The 14,545-nt window shown below is 46.7% G+C and overlaps 1 protein-coding gene across 3 annotated transcripts in view; it reads left to right on the top strand.

The window, feature by feature from the left end:
- Positions 1-14,545, top strand: part of Sez6l (seizure related 6 homolog like) — a 152,889-nt gene that overhangs the window by 121,766 nt on the left and 16,578 nt on the right. For all 3 annotated transcript variants that reach the window (XM_060382605.1, XM_060382604.1, XM_060382606.1), the window contains exons 10-12: positions 8,165-8,361; positions 12,203-12,397; positions 13,578-13,769. In XM_060382605.1, the coding sequence (XP_060238588.1) occupies positions 8,165-8,361; positions 12,203-12,397; positions 13,578-13,769 (584 nt within the window). The remainder of the gene's footprint in view (positions 1-8,164; positions 8,362-12,202; positions 12,398-13,577; positions 13,770-14,545) is intronic.

Consider the following 14,545-nt stretch of genomic DNA (forward strand, 5'->3'; position numbering starts at 1 on the left):
TAATTGGATTACTTGTGCTTCCTCAAGACCCAGCTATACCACTCCTACGCATATACCCAAAATTTGCTCAAGTACACAAGGACATTTGCTCAACCATGTTTGTAGCAGCTTTATTTGTAATAGCCAGAACCTGGAAACAACCCAGATGTCCACAACAGAGGAATGGATATAGAAATAGTGGTATTTTTACACAATGGAATACTACTCAGCAATCAAAAAGGAGGAAATCATGAAATTTGCAGGCAAATGGTGGGATCTAGAAAAGATCATTCTGAGTGAGGTATCCCAGAAGGAGAAAGACACACATGGTATATACTCACTTATAAGTGGATACTAGACCTATAAGATAGGATAAACATACTGAAATCTGTACACCTAAAGAAGATAAACAAGAGAGAGCACCTGGGGTAAGATGATCAATCCTCACTTAGAAAGACAAACAAGATGGGCATTGGACGTAGGAGAAAAAAGTAACAGGACAGGAGCCTACCACAGAGGGCCTCTGAAAGACTCTACCTAGCAGTGTATCAAAGCAGATACTAAAACTCATAACCAAACCTTCAGCAGAGTACAGGGAATCATATGAAAGAAGGGGGAGATAGTATGACATGGAGAGGATAGGAGCTCCACAAGGACCAAATATATCTGGGCCCAGGGGTCTTTTCTGAGACTGATACTTCACCAAGGACCATGTATGGATATGACCTAGAACCTCTGTTCGGATGTAGCCCGTGGTAGCTCAGTAACCAATTGGTTTTCCCTAGTAAGGGGAACAGGGACTATTTCTGACGTGAACTCAATGGCAGGCTCTTAGACCTCCCCATCCCCCCAAGAGAGGAGAAATCCTGCTAGGCCACAGAGGAGGGCTTTGCAGCCAGTCCTGAAGATACCTGATAAAACAGGGTCAGATGAAAGGGGAGAAGGTCCTCCCCAATCAGTGCACTTGGAAAGGGGCAGGGAGGAGATGAGGGAGGGAGGGTGGGATTGGGAGGGAATGAGGGAGCGGGATACAGCTGGGATACAGAGTTAATAAAATGTAACTAATAATAAAATTTTTAAAAAAAAGTAAATCATGAAAAAAAAATCCCAGCACTGGGAGGAGGCAGCATAGGCAGGAGGATAGGTCCTGTGAGTTTGAGGCCAGCCTGATCTCTAGAGCTAGTTCCAGGGCTATACAATGAGACCTGGTCATGAAAGAAAAGAAAAAAAAAAAAAGAAAGGAAAGGAAAACGAAAGGAAAGGAAAGGAAAGGAAAGGAAAGGAAAGGAAAGGAAAGGAAAGGAAAGGAAAGGAAAGGAAAGGAAAAGAAGGAAAAGGAAAAAGGAAAGGGAAAGGGAAAAGGAAAAAAGAAAAAGGAAAGGAAAGGGAAAGAAAAAGGAAAAGGAAAGGAAAGGGAAAGGGAAAAAGAAGGGAAAAGGAAGGGAAAGGGGAAAAAAAGAGGGGTGTAAGGGGGAGAAAGAGGAGGGGGAAAGGAGGCGGGGGAAAAGAAGAGAGGGGGAAAGAGAAAGAGGGAGAAGAAAGAGAAGAGAGAGAAAGAGGGAGAAGAAAGAGAGAAAGAGGGAGAAGAAAGAGAGAGAAAGAAAGGGAGAAGAAAGAGAAAGAGGGAGAAGAGAAAGGGAGAAGAAGAAAGAGAAAGAGGGAGAAGGAGAAAGAAAGGGAGAAGAAAAAGAGAAATGTGGAAAAGAGAAAGAGGGAAAAAGAGAAGAAAGAAAGAAAAAAGAGGGAATAAAAAGAAGAGGGAAAAAAGAAGAGGGAAAGGGGGAAAAAGAAAGAGGGAAAAAGGGAAAAAAGGAAAAAGGGAAAGGAAAGAGGAAAGGAAAAGGAAAAAGGAAAGAGGAAAGGAAAAGGGAAAAAAGAAAGGAAAGGAAAAGAAAAGAAAGGAAAAAGGAAAAGAAAGGAAAAAGAAGGAAAGGAAAGGAAAAGAAAAAGGGAAAAGAAGGAAAGAAAAGGAAAGGGAAAAGAAGGAAAGGAAAAGAAAAAGGGAAAAGGAAAAAGGGAAGAAGGAAAAAGGAAAGGAAAAGAAAAGAGAAAGGAAAGAGGAAAGGAAAGGAGAAGAAAAAGGAAAGGAAGGAAGGACAGACGGTCAGACCCTGGGATACTGTCTTTCAGTGACAGATGCAAACACTGGCTTCTGTGGCCTCTGTGCTCCCCTCTGGGTCATTAACCACCCACCTCAGTTCCCACGTCAGTTTAGATCTGGAATGGTGATTCCTCCATTCTTTTCACTCAGGACTGCTTTGCCTATATGGGGTCTTTGTGGATCCATATAAATTTTAGGATTTTTGTTTCTGTTTCTGTGAAGAATATCATGGGGATTTTGATTGAGATCATGTGGAATCTGTAAACTTATTTAGGTGGAGTGGTCATTTTCACAAAATTAATTCAAACATTAAGCATGGGATGTCTTTCCATTTTCTAGTGTCTTCTCAATCTCTTTTTTCAGAGATGTAAAGTTCTTTATGGAAGTTTTCCAATGCCTTGATAAGGTTTATTCCTAGATATTTTGAGGCTGTTGTGAATGGGGGGTTTTTCCGTGAGCTTTTTCTCAAAATTTTTGTTAGCAACATAGCAGAAGGCTACTGATTTTGTAAGCTGACTCTGTGTTCTGTCGCTTTGCTGAAAGTCATGAATCCCTCTCACTTTCTAGAAGTCTTCTGAAGGAATTTTAGGGGCCTTTTATGTATCAGAGCATATTGTCTGTACATAGAGATACTTTGACTTTTCATAATTGTATCCCTTTAATTTCCTGATTTCTCTTATTCCTCTGGTTAGTGCTATGAGCACTACATTGAAGAGAGGGGATGGTGGACAGCCCTGTCTTCTTACTTGTTTTAGTGGAATTGCTTAGAGATTTTTCTCCATTGAGGATGCTATTAGCAGTGTGTTTGCCAAATACAGCATTTTTCTATTCTTTCTAGGTTTTTTTTTTTATTATGAAGGCATGTCAGATTTTCTCAACGTTCTTTTCCACATCTATTTAGATGATCATGTGTGTTTTGTATTTAGCCCATTTGTATGATTTATTGTGTTTGTTGATTTATGTATGTTGAGCCATCCCAATATCTCTAGGATTAAGCCAAATTGATCATGGTGGATGATCTTTTTATATATGCCTGTATTCAGCTTGCAAGCATTTTATTGAGGATTTTTGCACCTATGTTCATCAAGAATATACTAGTCTGTAGTTTTCTCTTTTTTGCTGTGTCTTTACCTGGTTTGAGGATAAGAGTGATATTGGCTTCATAGAAGGAGTTTGAGAGTATTCCTTCTGTTTATTTTTCTAAAAAATAAACTTAAGCATTGTCCAGTAAAATTCCACTGTGAAGCCATCTGACTCTAGACTTTTTTAGTCAGAAGGCTTTTCATTGTTGTTTCCACCTCCTTTTTTTCTTATGTTTTTCTTATGTTGAGGGTGTTGGCCCCTTTTTGGCTTAATTTTGGAAGTTTGGATGAACCTAGAAATTCATCCATTTTTCTTAGATTTTTCTAACTCAATGGAGTATAGGATTTTAATGTATTCCCACACAGTATTTTAAATTTCTTTGGTGTCCATTGTAATGTTCACCTGTTCGTTTCTGATTCTGTTAATTTTTGTCCTCTCCTTTCTTTTGGGTAGTTGGGTCAAGGGTCTGTTCCTGTTCTTTCAGATTCTTGAGTTCAGGCATGCTCTTACTGATTTTTCTGATTTTTTCATGTAAGCAATTAGAGATGAAAGCTCCCATTCTTAGACTGTTTTCAGTGTGTCCCAGCAGTTTTGTTGTGTTGTGGTTTCATTTTCAGTTAATTCCAGGATTCCCAGGATTCTTAAATTTACTTTTTTTTTTCTTCTTTGACCCATTAATCACTCAGTAATACATTGTTTAATTTCCTTGTGTTTTTTTATTCATTTGTTGTTGATTTAAACTTCATAGCATTGTGGTCAGATAGAATACAAAGTTATTGCAGTTTTTCTCAATTTGTTAAGATTTGTTTCCTATCTCAAGATGTGGTTGATGTTAAAGAAACTCCCATCACCTGCTGAGCAGAATGTATATTCTTTGGTATTTAGACGGAACACTATAGATAGCAGTTAGGTCCATACAATGTATAATGTCATTTCGTTCTGAGGTTTCTCTGTATATTTTTGTTCAGATGACTTGTCTGTTGGAGAATGTGGGTATTAATTACTCAGAGTTCATCTGTGTCTTTAAATCCGGTAGTACACTTTTTATAAAATTAAATGCATATGTTTTTAGGGTTTTAATGTCTTCTTGGCTAATCCCTTTAATAAAATCAACTGACATTCTTTATCTCTTCTTATTTATTTTAGCCTGAATACAATGTGACATTTGCTTATTTACTGGGCCCATTTGCTTGGAGTACTTTTTTCACCCTTTCACTTTTAAGGTAGTTCCTACCTTTAGAGGCAAGATGAGTTTCTTGTAGACAACAAGAAGATGCATTTGCCTCTTAATACATTTGGCCAGCCTGGGCCTTTTGATTAGAAAGTTGAGGCCATTCCTATTTAAAATTATTGTTAAAAGATATATGATGGGTGAAGGAAGGTCAGGAGAGGAGCTGGAGCAGGAAAGCTACAAAGTGCAAGTATCTCTGGGATGCTCACTGGGAGTAGCTGTTGGGTTAAGAATACTGACATGAACTCAGTGGCTGACTCTTTGATCGCCTCCCCCTGGAGGGCGCAGCCTTGCCAGGCCACAGAGGAAGATGATGCAACCAGCCTTGATGAGATAAGCTAGGATCAGATAGAAGGGGAGGAGGTCCTCCCTTATCAGGGGACTGGGGAAAGGGGGAGAAGAGACGGTGAGTGGGACTGGGAAGAGACAAGAGAGGGGGCTGCAGCAGGGATACAAAGTGAATAAATTGTAATAAATAAATATATAAATAAAATAAAATTTAAAAAAGAGTGGGAAAAAAAAGATATATGATGCTGCATTTGGGGACAACTTTAATCCTATTACTCTGAAGGCAGAGACAGACATACCTCTGGGAGTGCAAGGCCAGCCTAGGCTACATAGTGAGACCTTGCTTGTCTTGAAAAAAAAAAAAAGGAGAAGGAGAAAAGAAGATGAAAGAAAGGTATGTGTTGATGCTGCCTGTATGTGTGTGTGTGTGTGTGTGTGTGTGTGTGTGTGTGTGTGGTCCTATTTTATGTTTCAATAATTATACTTTTGTTTCCTTTCTATCGTGTATTGGCTATGCTTATTTCTCTGCTCAGCCCACAGTGTCACTTCCAGTATTCCCTGTATTGGTTTGGTGGACATGAATTATTTTAGCCTGTTCATATAATATTGGAAAGGTTCTCTCTCTCTCTCTCTCTCTCTCTCTCTCTCTCTCTCTCTCTGTCTTCTTCAACTATGTCAAATAACTTGTCTAGGTATAGTAGCCTGGTTGGCATCTTTGATCTATCCAAACTTGAAGTACGTCGTTCCAGGGTGCTCTGGCTTTTGATGCTTCCACTGAGAAATCAGCTGTTATTCTGGGTTTCCTTTCTGTGTGACATGATTTTTCTCTTGCAGTTTTCAATACCCTCTCTTTGTTCTGTATTTTTAGTATTTAACTATGCTGTGCTGTGGGGAGTTTCTTTTCCGGTCCTGGCTATTTAGTGTTCTGTGTGTTTCTTGTGTCCATATGGGAGTGTTTTTTTCCTTGGTTTGGGGCAAGTTTTCTTTTATGATCTAGTTAAAGATTTGGAATTGACCTGGAATTCTTCTCCTCCATCTACACCTACAATTCCAAGATTTTGTCTTTCCATGGTGTCTTGAATCTCCTTTATATTTCTTTTGAATGTTTTAAAGTTTGTTAATATTCTTTGCCTGAGTCATCTAGGATCTCTACTTTATATTCAAGTCCTGATATTCTGTCTTCTACTTGCTCTGTTCTACTTATAAAGCTTTCCGCTGCATTTTCTAACTAGGTTATTGAGTTTTTCAATTATGTCTTTACTTCTGCTTGAGCTCTCTTTCAATATTTCTATCTCTTTATTCAACTTGAGTTTTAAAACCTAAATCATCGTCATCATTTCATTCAGCTGTATGTTTGTGCTTTTTTAGAGATAATATTCATTGCTAATCTCTTTACAGTTATTGTGCTGTTTGTGTTTTGTTTAAATTCTTTGCTTTTTTTTTCCTCTCCTTTTTCAAAACAGGTTTTTCCTGGACTTACTTTGTAGGCCAGGCTGGCCTAAAACTCAAAGAAATCAACTTGCCTCTGCCTCCCATAGTGCTGGGATCACAGGCACGAACTACCATGCCCAGCTTCTTTGCAATTTTTGATGAATTTCATATTTGTTCTTGCAAATTCTGTGTCCTAAAGTTCATCTAGGTAACTTGAGGGGGGGGCGGGGTTTTTTTGTTTGATTTGTTATCGTGGTCCCACCCCTAAGACAGGGTTTCTCTGTGTAACCTTACTGTCCTGGGCTCACTTTGTAGATCAGGCTGGCCTCAAACTCACAGCAATTCCCCTGCCTCCACCTCCCTGCCTCCCTGGGATCAAAGGTGTGCACCACCACACCCAGCTCCTCTAGGTAATTCATATTGAAGGATGATTTTCTGGTGTATTTGGGGAGTGTGGCAACTGACATACTGTGCTGGCCCTTCATATTGTTTATGTTTTTTGTGAGAAGACCTGGACATATGAACTTCTATGGTCACAGTTTGGTTACATGTCTGATATGAGGTTTTAGGCAGCCTCTATGGGAGAAGCAAGCTTGGTTTTTGGCTTGCTTGTGGGTTTTTGTTTTCTGGTGTCGCCCAAGCTTGGCTGGTTTGAATCAATCAGAGCTGAGGAGCTAGCAGGCCACTCCTCCCATTGTTCGGTGGTAACTTTGATTAGAGGGATGGGGGTGATTCCAATTAAAGAGTGACCAAAAAGAGCATGCAATAGGACAGATGGCTGGATTTATTTTGGCTTTGGTACCTGATTTTTGCCAGGGGGTATGACAGTGGCCTGTGTGGGGTCTTCGACACACACCAAGCTAAGTTGACATACAAGCTGTGAGACCAGGGTGAGGATTAAAGTTTGGGGATGGTGTGGACAGTCAAGGATCCAGGAACTCACCAGGCTCCACTGGAGCACAAATGTACATCCCTCCCCAATCTAGGTTACAGGATGGCTGAGACACAAGCTTCCTTGGGTCTTTGAGACTCACCAGACTGGACCAGTATACAGTATGTCCAACCTGGGCTAAATTTGAAGCTGGGTGTGGCATGGGTGGGCTCTCATCCAGTGACCTACCAGACTGAACTGGAGCACAGACCTAGCATGTGGCCCATGCTAGGTCTGGAGGTTGGGTATGGTGCCAGGGAATTGAGGGGGCACTCGGGTCAGGTGGGCTCAGCAGGCTAGGCTGGTGCTACTGGACCGGAGCCTGGAGTTTGGGAAGGGCACGGGAGGGACCTGGTGCCCAAGATGTGAGACTGACTGGTGACTGTGGAGGGGGAGGTGAGCTGGGGTCAGGCAGACTCAGCAGGATAAGGCTCTGACCTCCCCCTGTACCATTAATCATCTACCTTGGTGGTCAGTGTTAGCGGCAAGGCCTTGTCCTGCTTTGAGATCTTTGTGTCACCCCTTAATAGGGACAATGGTAACAGGCTTGGGCCCAGTTCCCGCATAAGGCACCCACCTCACTGCCCCGCACACAGTGGAGAACTCTGTTGAGACTGAGGAGTAATAAGCAGTTCATGTTTCCCCGGTGAACTGGCATGCTGTGGTCACCAGGGCCTGGAGAGCAACGGTAAAGTCGGATGGCTTCATCACCTTTGCTCAGCATCTTCTGCGTCAAAGACGAGGGAAAGACCATGCCACATCTCCAGCACGGAGCCCCGTGCCCAGCACAGCACTGCACCACCAAACAGGGTTTTTAATGGGACAGCAAAGCCAGCTGTTCCTGTGCATGCTCTAGCTTTACAGCGAGACGCAGACACAGGAGCCTCTCGTAAAGGTCTCTTCCAGAACCCATATGTATTGATCTTCTTGTTGTGTTTATGGGAGGGTGCAGTGTGTCCTGTTCACATTTGCAGTCTGGGCCTGCCCAGCCCTGCTTCCTAGCCTGTGGCCCGAGAGTGCATGTCTGAAGGAATTCCGTGTCCCTGAAAAGGTGACTTGGTGCTTATGTAGACAGACAAGAGCCTCCAGTGACGCCCTCCTCTTCTCTCTGCCCATCAAGCCTGAACCTGAGCAACAGCGATATCCTGACCATTTATGATGGGGATGAGGTTGTGCCCCACGTCCTGGGCCAGTACTTTGGCAACAGCAGCCCTCAGAAGCTGTACTCTTCCACACCGGACCTCACCATCCAGTTCCACTCGGACCCTGCCGGCCTCATCTTTGGCAAGGGCCAGGGATTTATCATGAACTATATAGGTAGGTGTCTCAGCCCATCACTTGCATTTGTGTTGGAGGAATGGCATGGTGGTTGCCTGTGGGTATACCTGTGCAGATGCTTTGTGGCTGGTGAGTCTGCTGATACATTGGCATAGTTGTCACATGGGGTTTTAAGAGGATAGGCTCTTCAGTCACGAGGACTCGCGTGATGTGGAAACATTGAGGAAGTGAATGTGAGCGCTTAGTAAATGAGGCCTCATCATACTAAGACATTTGTACTCCGTTGCTTGTCTGCTGTTTCTACACGCCCACTTTCCTCTGTTTGCACCTTCTCAAACCTCATCTGCACTCTGTCTTCTGGCCTAAAGCCAGTTCTCCCTAAGGATACCTCTTCGGCTGGGAGTGTCTGAACAGGTCAGCTCTGCCTAGCCTCCTTCACACCCTCCAGGGCCTGGACACATAGCAGGGTGTATTCTCCTTGGTTCTCAGTGTGACTGATGAACTCTCTATAAAACAAAGTAAGAAAATAACATATGATCAAGTTCAAGGCCAGTTCACAGGTTACTCTCCACCACTACCACCATCCCCATCCCTACAACCAGCAACAACAGCAGCCCCGGCCCCATCACCACCACCACCACCACCACCACTGTCATCACCACCACTATTTCCACAACTACAGTAACCACCACCACTTATACAACCACAATCACCAAAACCAGGCCCCCAGATCTAACTACCACAACGTACACAATCACCAACACCACAACCACAACACCTATACCAATATCACCAGTACTATGGCCACATCCATTACTGCCACCATCACCACCATCACCACCGCTATCACCATCGTGACCACCACCACCAGCAACAGTAACAGAAATGCCCTTTTCTAGGAAATGGGACAGTAACTTCCCTGTTTTCCAGGCCACCTCTTCTTTCCTCCATCCATCCATCTTCTCTACTTTCACAGCATGTCTCAGATCCAAGCACATCTCTACATCCTTCCAGGAACACCCCCTCGGCCCAGTCCACCATCATCCACAGCAGTCAGGAAAGTAGGGCACCATGACATCCTGCTTAACCTAGCCCTGAAGAGGCTTGGGCAACCAGCTGGGTTTCTGGCCCGACCCTGTCCCAGTGTGGCAAAAGCACGGATCCATGACGATGGGGAATTTGTGCATCATGACGGAGCTGAAGGGCATACCCAGGTAGCCTCATTCCCAGTTCTTTGAGTCCCTCGTTCTATGATGTTCTTGGTAGACGCACAGCACCTGAGGGTGCAAGGGATGATTAACGCATGACTGCCGATGTCCAGGATGGCGGGACACCTGCGCATCCTGGTCAAGCTGGTGGTTATGGTCCGTGCTGGCTCCTCCCAGAGAGTAGCTTGGCATCTTAATTTTCAGGATGCAACATGAAAACGAAGGGCTCATTCTAACATTTCTACCACAGAACCCCTAGGGATAGATAGATAAAGATTCCACATCTTTAACCTAGGACATTTCTGGCCTCTATCTAACACCAACTTTTTGTCTTCTCTTCTCCTGGTATCTAAGTTGACAAGGCATGTTTCTGACCGCCAGCACCCCAGGAGCCTGGCACATGCTCAGATAAGGAATTGCTTTTAGCTTCCCAGCTGGTGAGCAGCCTTCACCCCGGTCTGCTCCCCCCTCCCCACTACCCTTTCCCAGAGGCAGCCAGCCATCCTCTCCATTCTGCTTCTTGGGTGTCTTTCTTGTCCCTTCACTGTGCTGCAGATGTCTGGGGATGTTACTGTTGTTGCTCCTGAGTTCTCCCAGGGCACACATGGATGCCTGTCTCATCAGCACCCTTTGGGGAAAGGGGTTCTGGTGGCTTCATGCCTATCTGTCTCTAGAGATTCCCTCTGCCTCCTGGCTAGAAGATGAAGTCATCTCATGGTTCCTTTATTGAATGGAACAGCCATCAGTGGGATGGCAAAGATCTGACTCCATAGAAGGCTGATCAGGGTGACCCCAGCATCTGGCCAGTGTTCTCTCAACACTTTCTGTTCTTAAAGAAGTGTTCTTGTACACTGAACTTGAAGTTCAGGACTGGCAAACCCTTTCATGCTCATTCCTCACAGTTTGGGGTAATCAATGAGCTCCAACCTAAGGGACAGCATCCCCCGTGGTGCTGTACTGAAGACGCAATGATTGATTAGTGATGTCTGCTATGAACAAGAAATTGGCACGTGGTGCTGCATGTTTGATACTTCTGGGCATTTCTTTTGCCCGGAGGTTGGTTAGACCCTGGTGCTAGCTTGACCATGAACTTCAAGTCATGATTTCAGATTCTTTAGTGCCTACTAAGGTCTTCACAGACCCATGATCAAATACACAGAGGGATTCATACATCTCACCATGTCATATAACCATGTCTGTGTTCGTTAACCCTCACATTGCCGTGTGGGATAGACAGCCTCACGATTCTTGACCTCCTCCTGCAGTTGAAGACAGTGAAGCTGAATGCGTGTGTGCCAAACACAACTGGAGCTGCATGGCTTCTTTAAAGAGAGGAAGGACCAGGAAGGCCTCTGGTTTTGCCAATAGAGTGCTACCTGGCATGCATAAAAACCTAAGAGCCGGGCATGATGGTATAGCACTCAGAAGACAGACACATAGTGAGTTCAAGACTAACCTGGTCTATATAGCAAGTTCCAGGCCAAGCAAGGCTGCATAGTGAGACCTTATCTTTAGAAGAAAGGAGGGGGAAAAAGACACTCATGAACCCCTGGGTTTCATCCCAGCACTTCATAAATGACCTGGCATTGCAGAGCTAGAACCCCAGCACTCAGGAAAATTAGTGGTTCAAGGTCACCTTCGGATATACAGTGAGTTCAAGGCTGAAAGAAGCTCCAGGAGACTTCATGAAAGTAGAAGAGAGTGAAAAAGAGAGGGAGGGAGGAAGGGAAGAGGAACGAAGGGAGGGACAGAGAGAGGAGGAAGGGGTCTGACTATCAGACCAGCCTCTGTGTACAGCAGGGTTAACAAGAGCCCATGGGGATGAGCAGTTCTGGTGCCTCTATGCTGCCTGCTGGAGAAAAACAGAATTCCCATGTAGCAGCCTCTGGAAACTGAATGGCAAGGACAGGTGACTCAGCCATGGCTACCCAGGTAGAGAATGGTGCCAACTAAGTCAACTCTGAACGTGACTCCTGCCACAGAAGAGAAAGAGTTCTGGGGGCGGCATGGCAGCTCCCACTAAGGGCCAGACAAACAAACCTTTCTCTCTGCAGATATTTGGCCAGAGAAAGCCCACAGCACCTTACCCATTTCTCCTTTTCCATCCATCTTCCAGCATGTGCAGCTGAGTCCCAAATCCAGGGCTTGGCTGATTTTTCAAAGACCTAAAAATAGCCCCCCCCCATCCCCAATCCCTTGCAGGCAACTCTAGAAGCAGTTTCCGTGTCCTCTTCCTGTAGACAGCTGAGAGAGGTCCTTTCTCCAAATAAAACTGCACTGAAATCCTGGGGAGAGCCCCTGCTAGCTGCTCGGGGTGGCTTTCCTCCGGCAGTCAAGGATCCTCGGGCAGTTAGGGAGGCGGTTGTCCCTAGGACATGAAACTCCTCACTGTGCACTCTGACACAGGATGGTAAGAGTTGGATTATCACCTCAGTGACAGGGCTTTATAGGAAGACGAGAGGACCCCACCAGCAGACAGCTCAGAAACGCCTTTGGGAGTCCCAGATTTTGGCAAACGTTCTCCAGCAGTGTGCAGCGGTGGCCGTCACTTGTGGTAAACTACTGTCTCACTGTGGATCAGTTCCCCACAGGGGCAGGAGGCAGCAACAGCGCAAGAGACTAAGTCTTGAACTGCTTTCCCCAAACCTAAGGAAGATGTCTTTGTTTTAAAGAGGTGTCACGGAATGACTCCTGCTCAGACTTGCCTGAAATCCAGAATGGCTGGAAAACCACTTCCCACACGGAACTAGTCAGGGGAGCCCGGATCACATACCAATGCGACCCCGGCTACGACATCGTGGGGAGTGACACTCTCACCTGCCAATGGGACCTGAGTTGGAGCAGTGACCCCCCATTTTGTGAAAAAAGTAAGAGTCGGTTTTTGTGGGGTTTTTTTTTCTTCTCCCTAAGTCATTGGATAGAAAGTCCCTCCCAAGGGCACACGCCACATGGAACCACTTGTTTAAGGTAGGAGGTGGCTTCCTTTCCTAGTTTTAGTGACACCCCAGGCACCTCTGGCCTGACAGAAATGCAAATAAATAGAGTATACTGGGTGGAGGGTGAAGGTGGGGCCTGCTGTGGAGCCTGAGGGAGAGCAATGCTGATTTTTAGAGGGCCTGTACAGTCGAGAGAGGAAGTCAAACCCACCCTGCCCCAGGCTGCCCTCCGCAGGCAGCCAGCCTCCTTCCCGCTGGCTCCCAAGTGCCACCCGCAGGAGGACAGGATGGGCATGAGTAGGCAGCTGTGCTCCCGTCCTCAAAGGGGGACAGGAAAGGAGGGGCTGCTGCCTTCTTGGTGGTGGCTAGCTGCATGGATGGACAGATGGACAGAGGATTGACAAACGGGTGGACAGACAGACAGACAGCGTACAGGTAGAAACAGCTGCCGATGGGCATTCCATGCGAAGGGACGCAGGCGTCATAAGCCGTCCACGGTGGCCCTGACTGAGGGTGGTGGCCAGCTTTCACATCGCTCAGCTGTTGCCCTCCTTCCTTCTTAATTAGTTTACTGTTTCCCGTTTATCTGTATCGATTTTTTAATGAGAGGGCGATTGATGTCTGTTTTCTAGTGTCAGGCATCAGAGGGAAGAGGGGCAGCCCTCCCTTTGTTCCTCCCTCTCTGGCCATCGGTCAGGATGTCATGGAATGTGTGCTCCCCTCCCTATGGTGCTACCTCAATGCTGCCCACTGTGTTCAACACCCACATGCTCCCCCTCCTCACAGTGCTCCCCCTCCTCACAGTGCACCTCCTCCTCACAGTGCACCCTCTCTTCAGAATGCTCCCCCTCCTCAGAGTGCTCCCCACCCATGCTCACCCTCCTCAGGGACGATTTATATCTCAGCTGTAGGTTCGAAGCCTGGTGAGGGACTCTTGGGGCACATTTAGGACTAAGGTTCAGGTCTCTCCCCACCTGACCTGCTCTCCAGACCCCTCTGTGAATCTGCGGGACATGTGGGCCCTAAAGAGCACTGAGTAAGCCTTCCCGGGGCCTCCCGGAAGTCATGGTGAGCTGTGGCGTCACCGCGTCCCTGTGCTCCTCCTCCGCAGTTATGTACTGCACCGACCCCGGGGAGGTGGAGCACTCCACCCGCCTCATCTCGGACCCTGTGCTGCTCGTGGGCACCACCATCCAGTACACCTGCAGCCCCGGCTTCGTGCTGGAAGGGAGCTCGCTCCTCACCTGCTACAGCCGAGAGACGGGGACTCCCATCTGGACGTCACGCCTGCCGCACTGTGTCTGTGAGTCCAGGGGGTCATTGTCTCGGGCTCACTTCCTGCCGCAGAGTGCCCCGGGGGGGCGGGGGAGGAGGCGTCACGCTGCATGCTTGGGCTGTCCCCGCCACACACACACCACACACGCCTAAGTGCTTCAGGCTCTTACGTGAAGGCCTCAGACAGACCCGGCGGCCCTCCGCCGAGCTTCCCTCACCTCTCTCTCGAGGACCTTGCTGCAGTCTTCCTGTTAGGAAGGGGATTCTGGAGCTGGAGGGATGGCTCAGTGGATGAAACACCTGCCATGCAAACCCAAGGGCCGCAGTTTGAATCCCAGCACCCCCCTAAACACGGAGACAGGTGATCCCGGGCTGAGCTTCTAGCTAGGTGAGTGGAACAGAGCTGGGGGTTCAGAGAGAGGGGCCACCTCAGCAAGGTGGTAGAGGAAGGTGCCCGGTGTCGACATCGACCTCTGGCCTCCGCATACATGCCCACATCTGTGCCTCCTCAGTCACACACGTGTGCGCCCACTCGGTGCAAACACGCTTATGCTGTGACACACGTATACATTAAACAAGGAGGGAGAGAGGGAGAGTAAGGAGGAAGTGTGGGGCGCGTCCATCTTCCCTCTGGGGTGGCCGAGGCTGGAGGACTCAGAGTACAGGGCTCGGCTAGCTTTACAGAGAGACCTTATCTGGGAGATGGGGCAGGGGAATACTAATTTTCAGAAGGGCCTTGGCCGCCAGCTCATTAAGAGTTCTGTTGTGAGGCCAGGCTTCCAATGAGCCCCAGGAGTCCTGCTC

This window comes from Meriones unguiculatus, chromosome 4, assembly GCF_030254825.1.
Source record: "Meriones unguiculatus strain TT.TT164.6M chromosome 4, Bangor_MerUng_6.1, whole genome shotgun sequence".
NCBI classification, from domain to species: Eukaryota; Metazoa; Chordata; class Mammalia; order Rodentia; family Muridae; genus Meriones; species Meriones unguiculatus.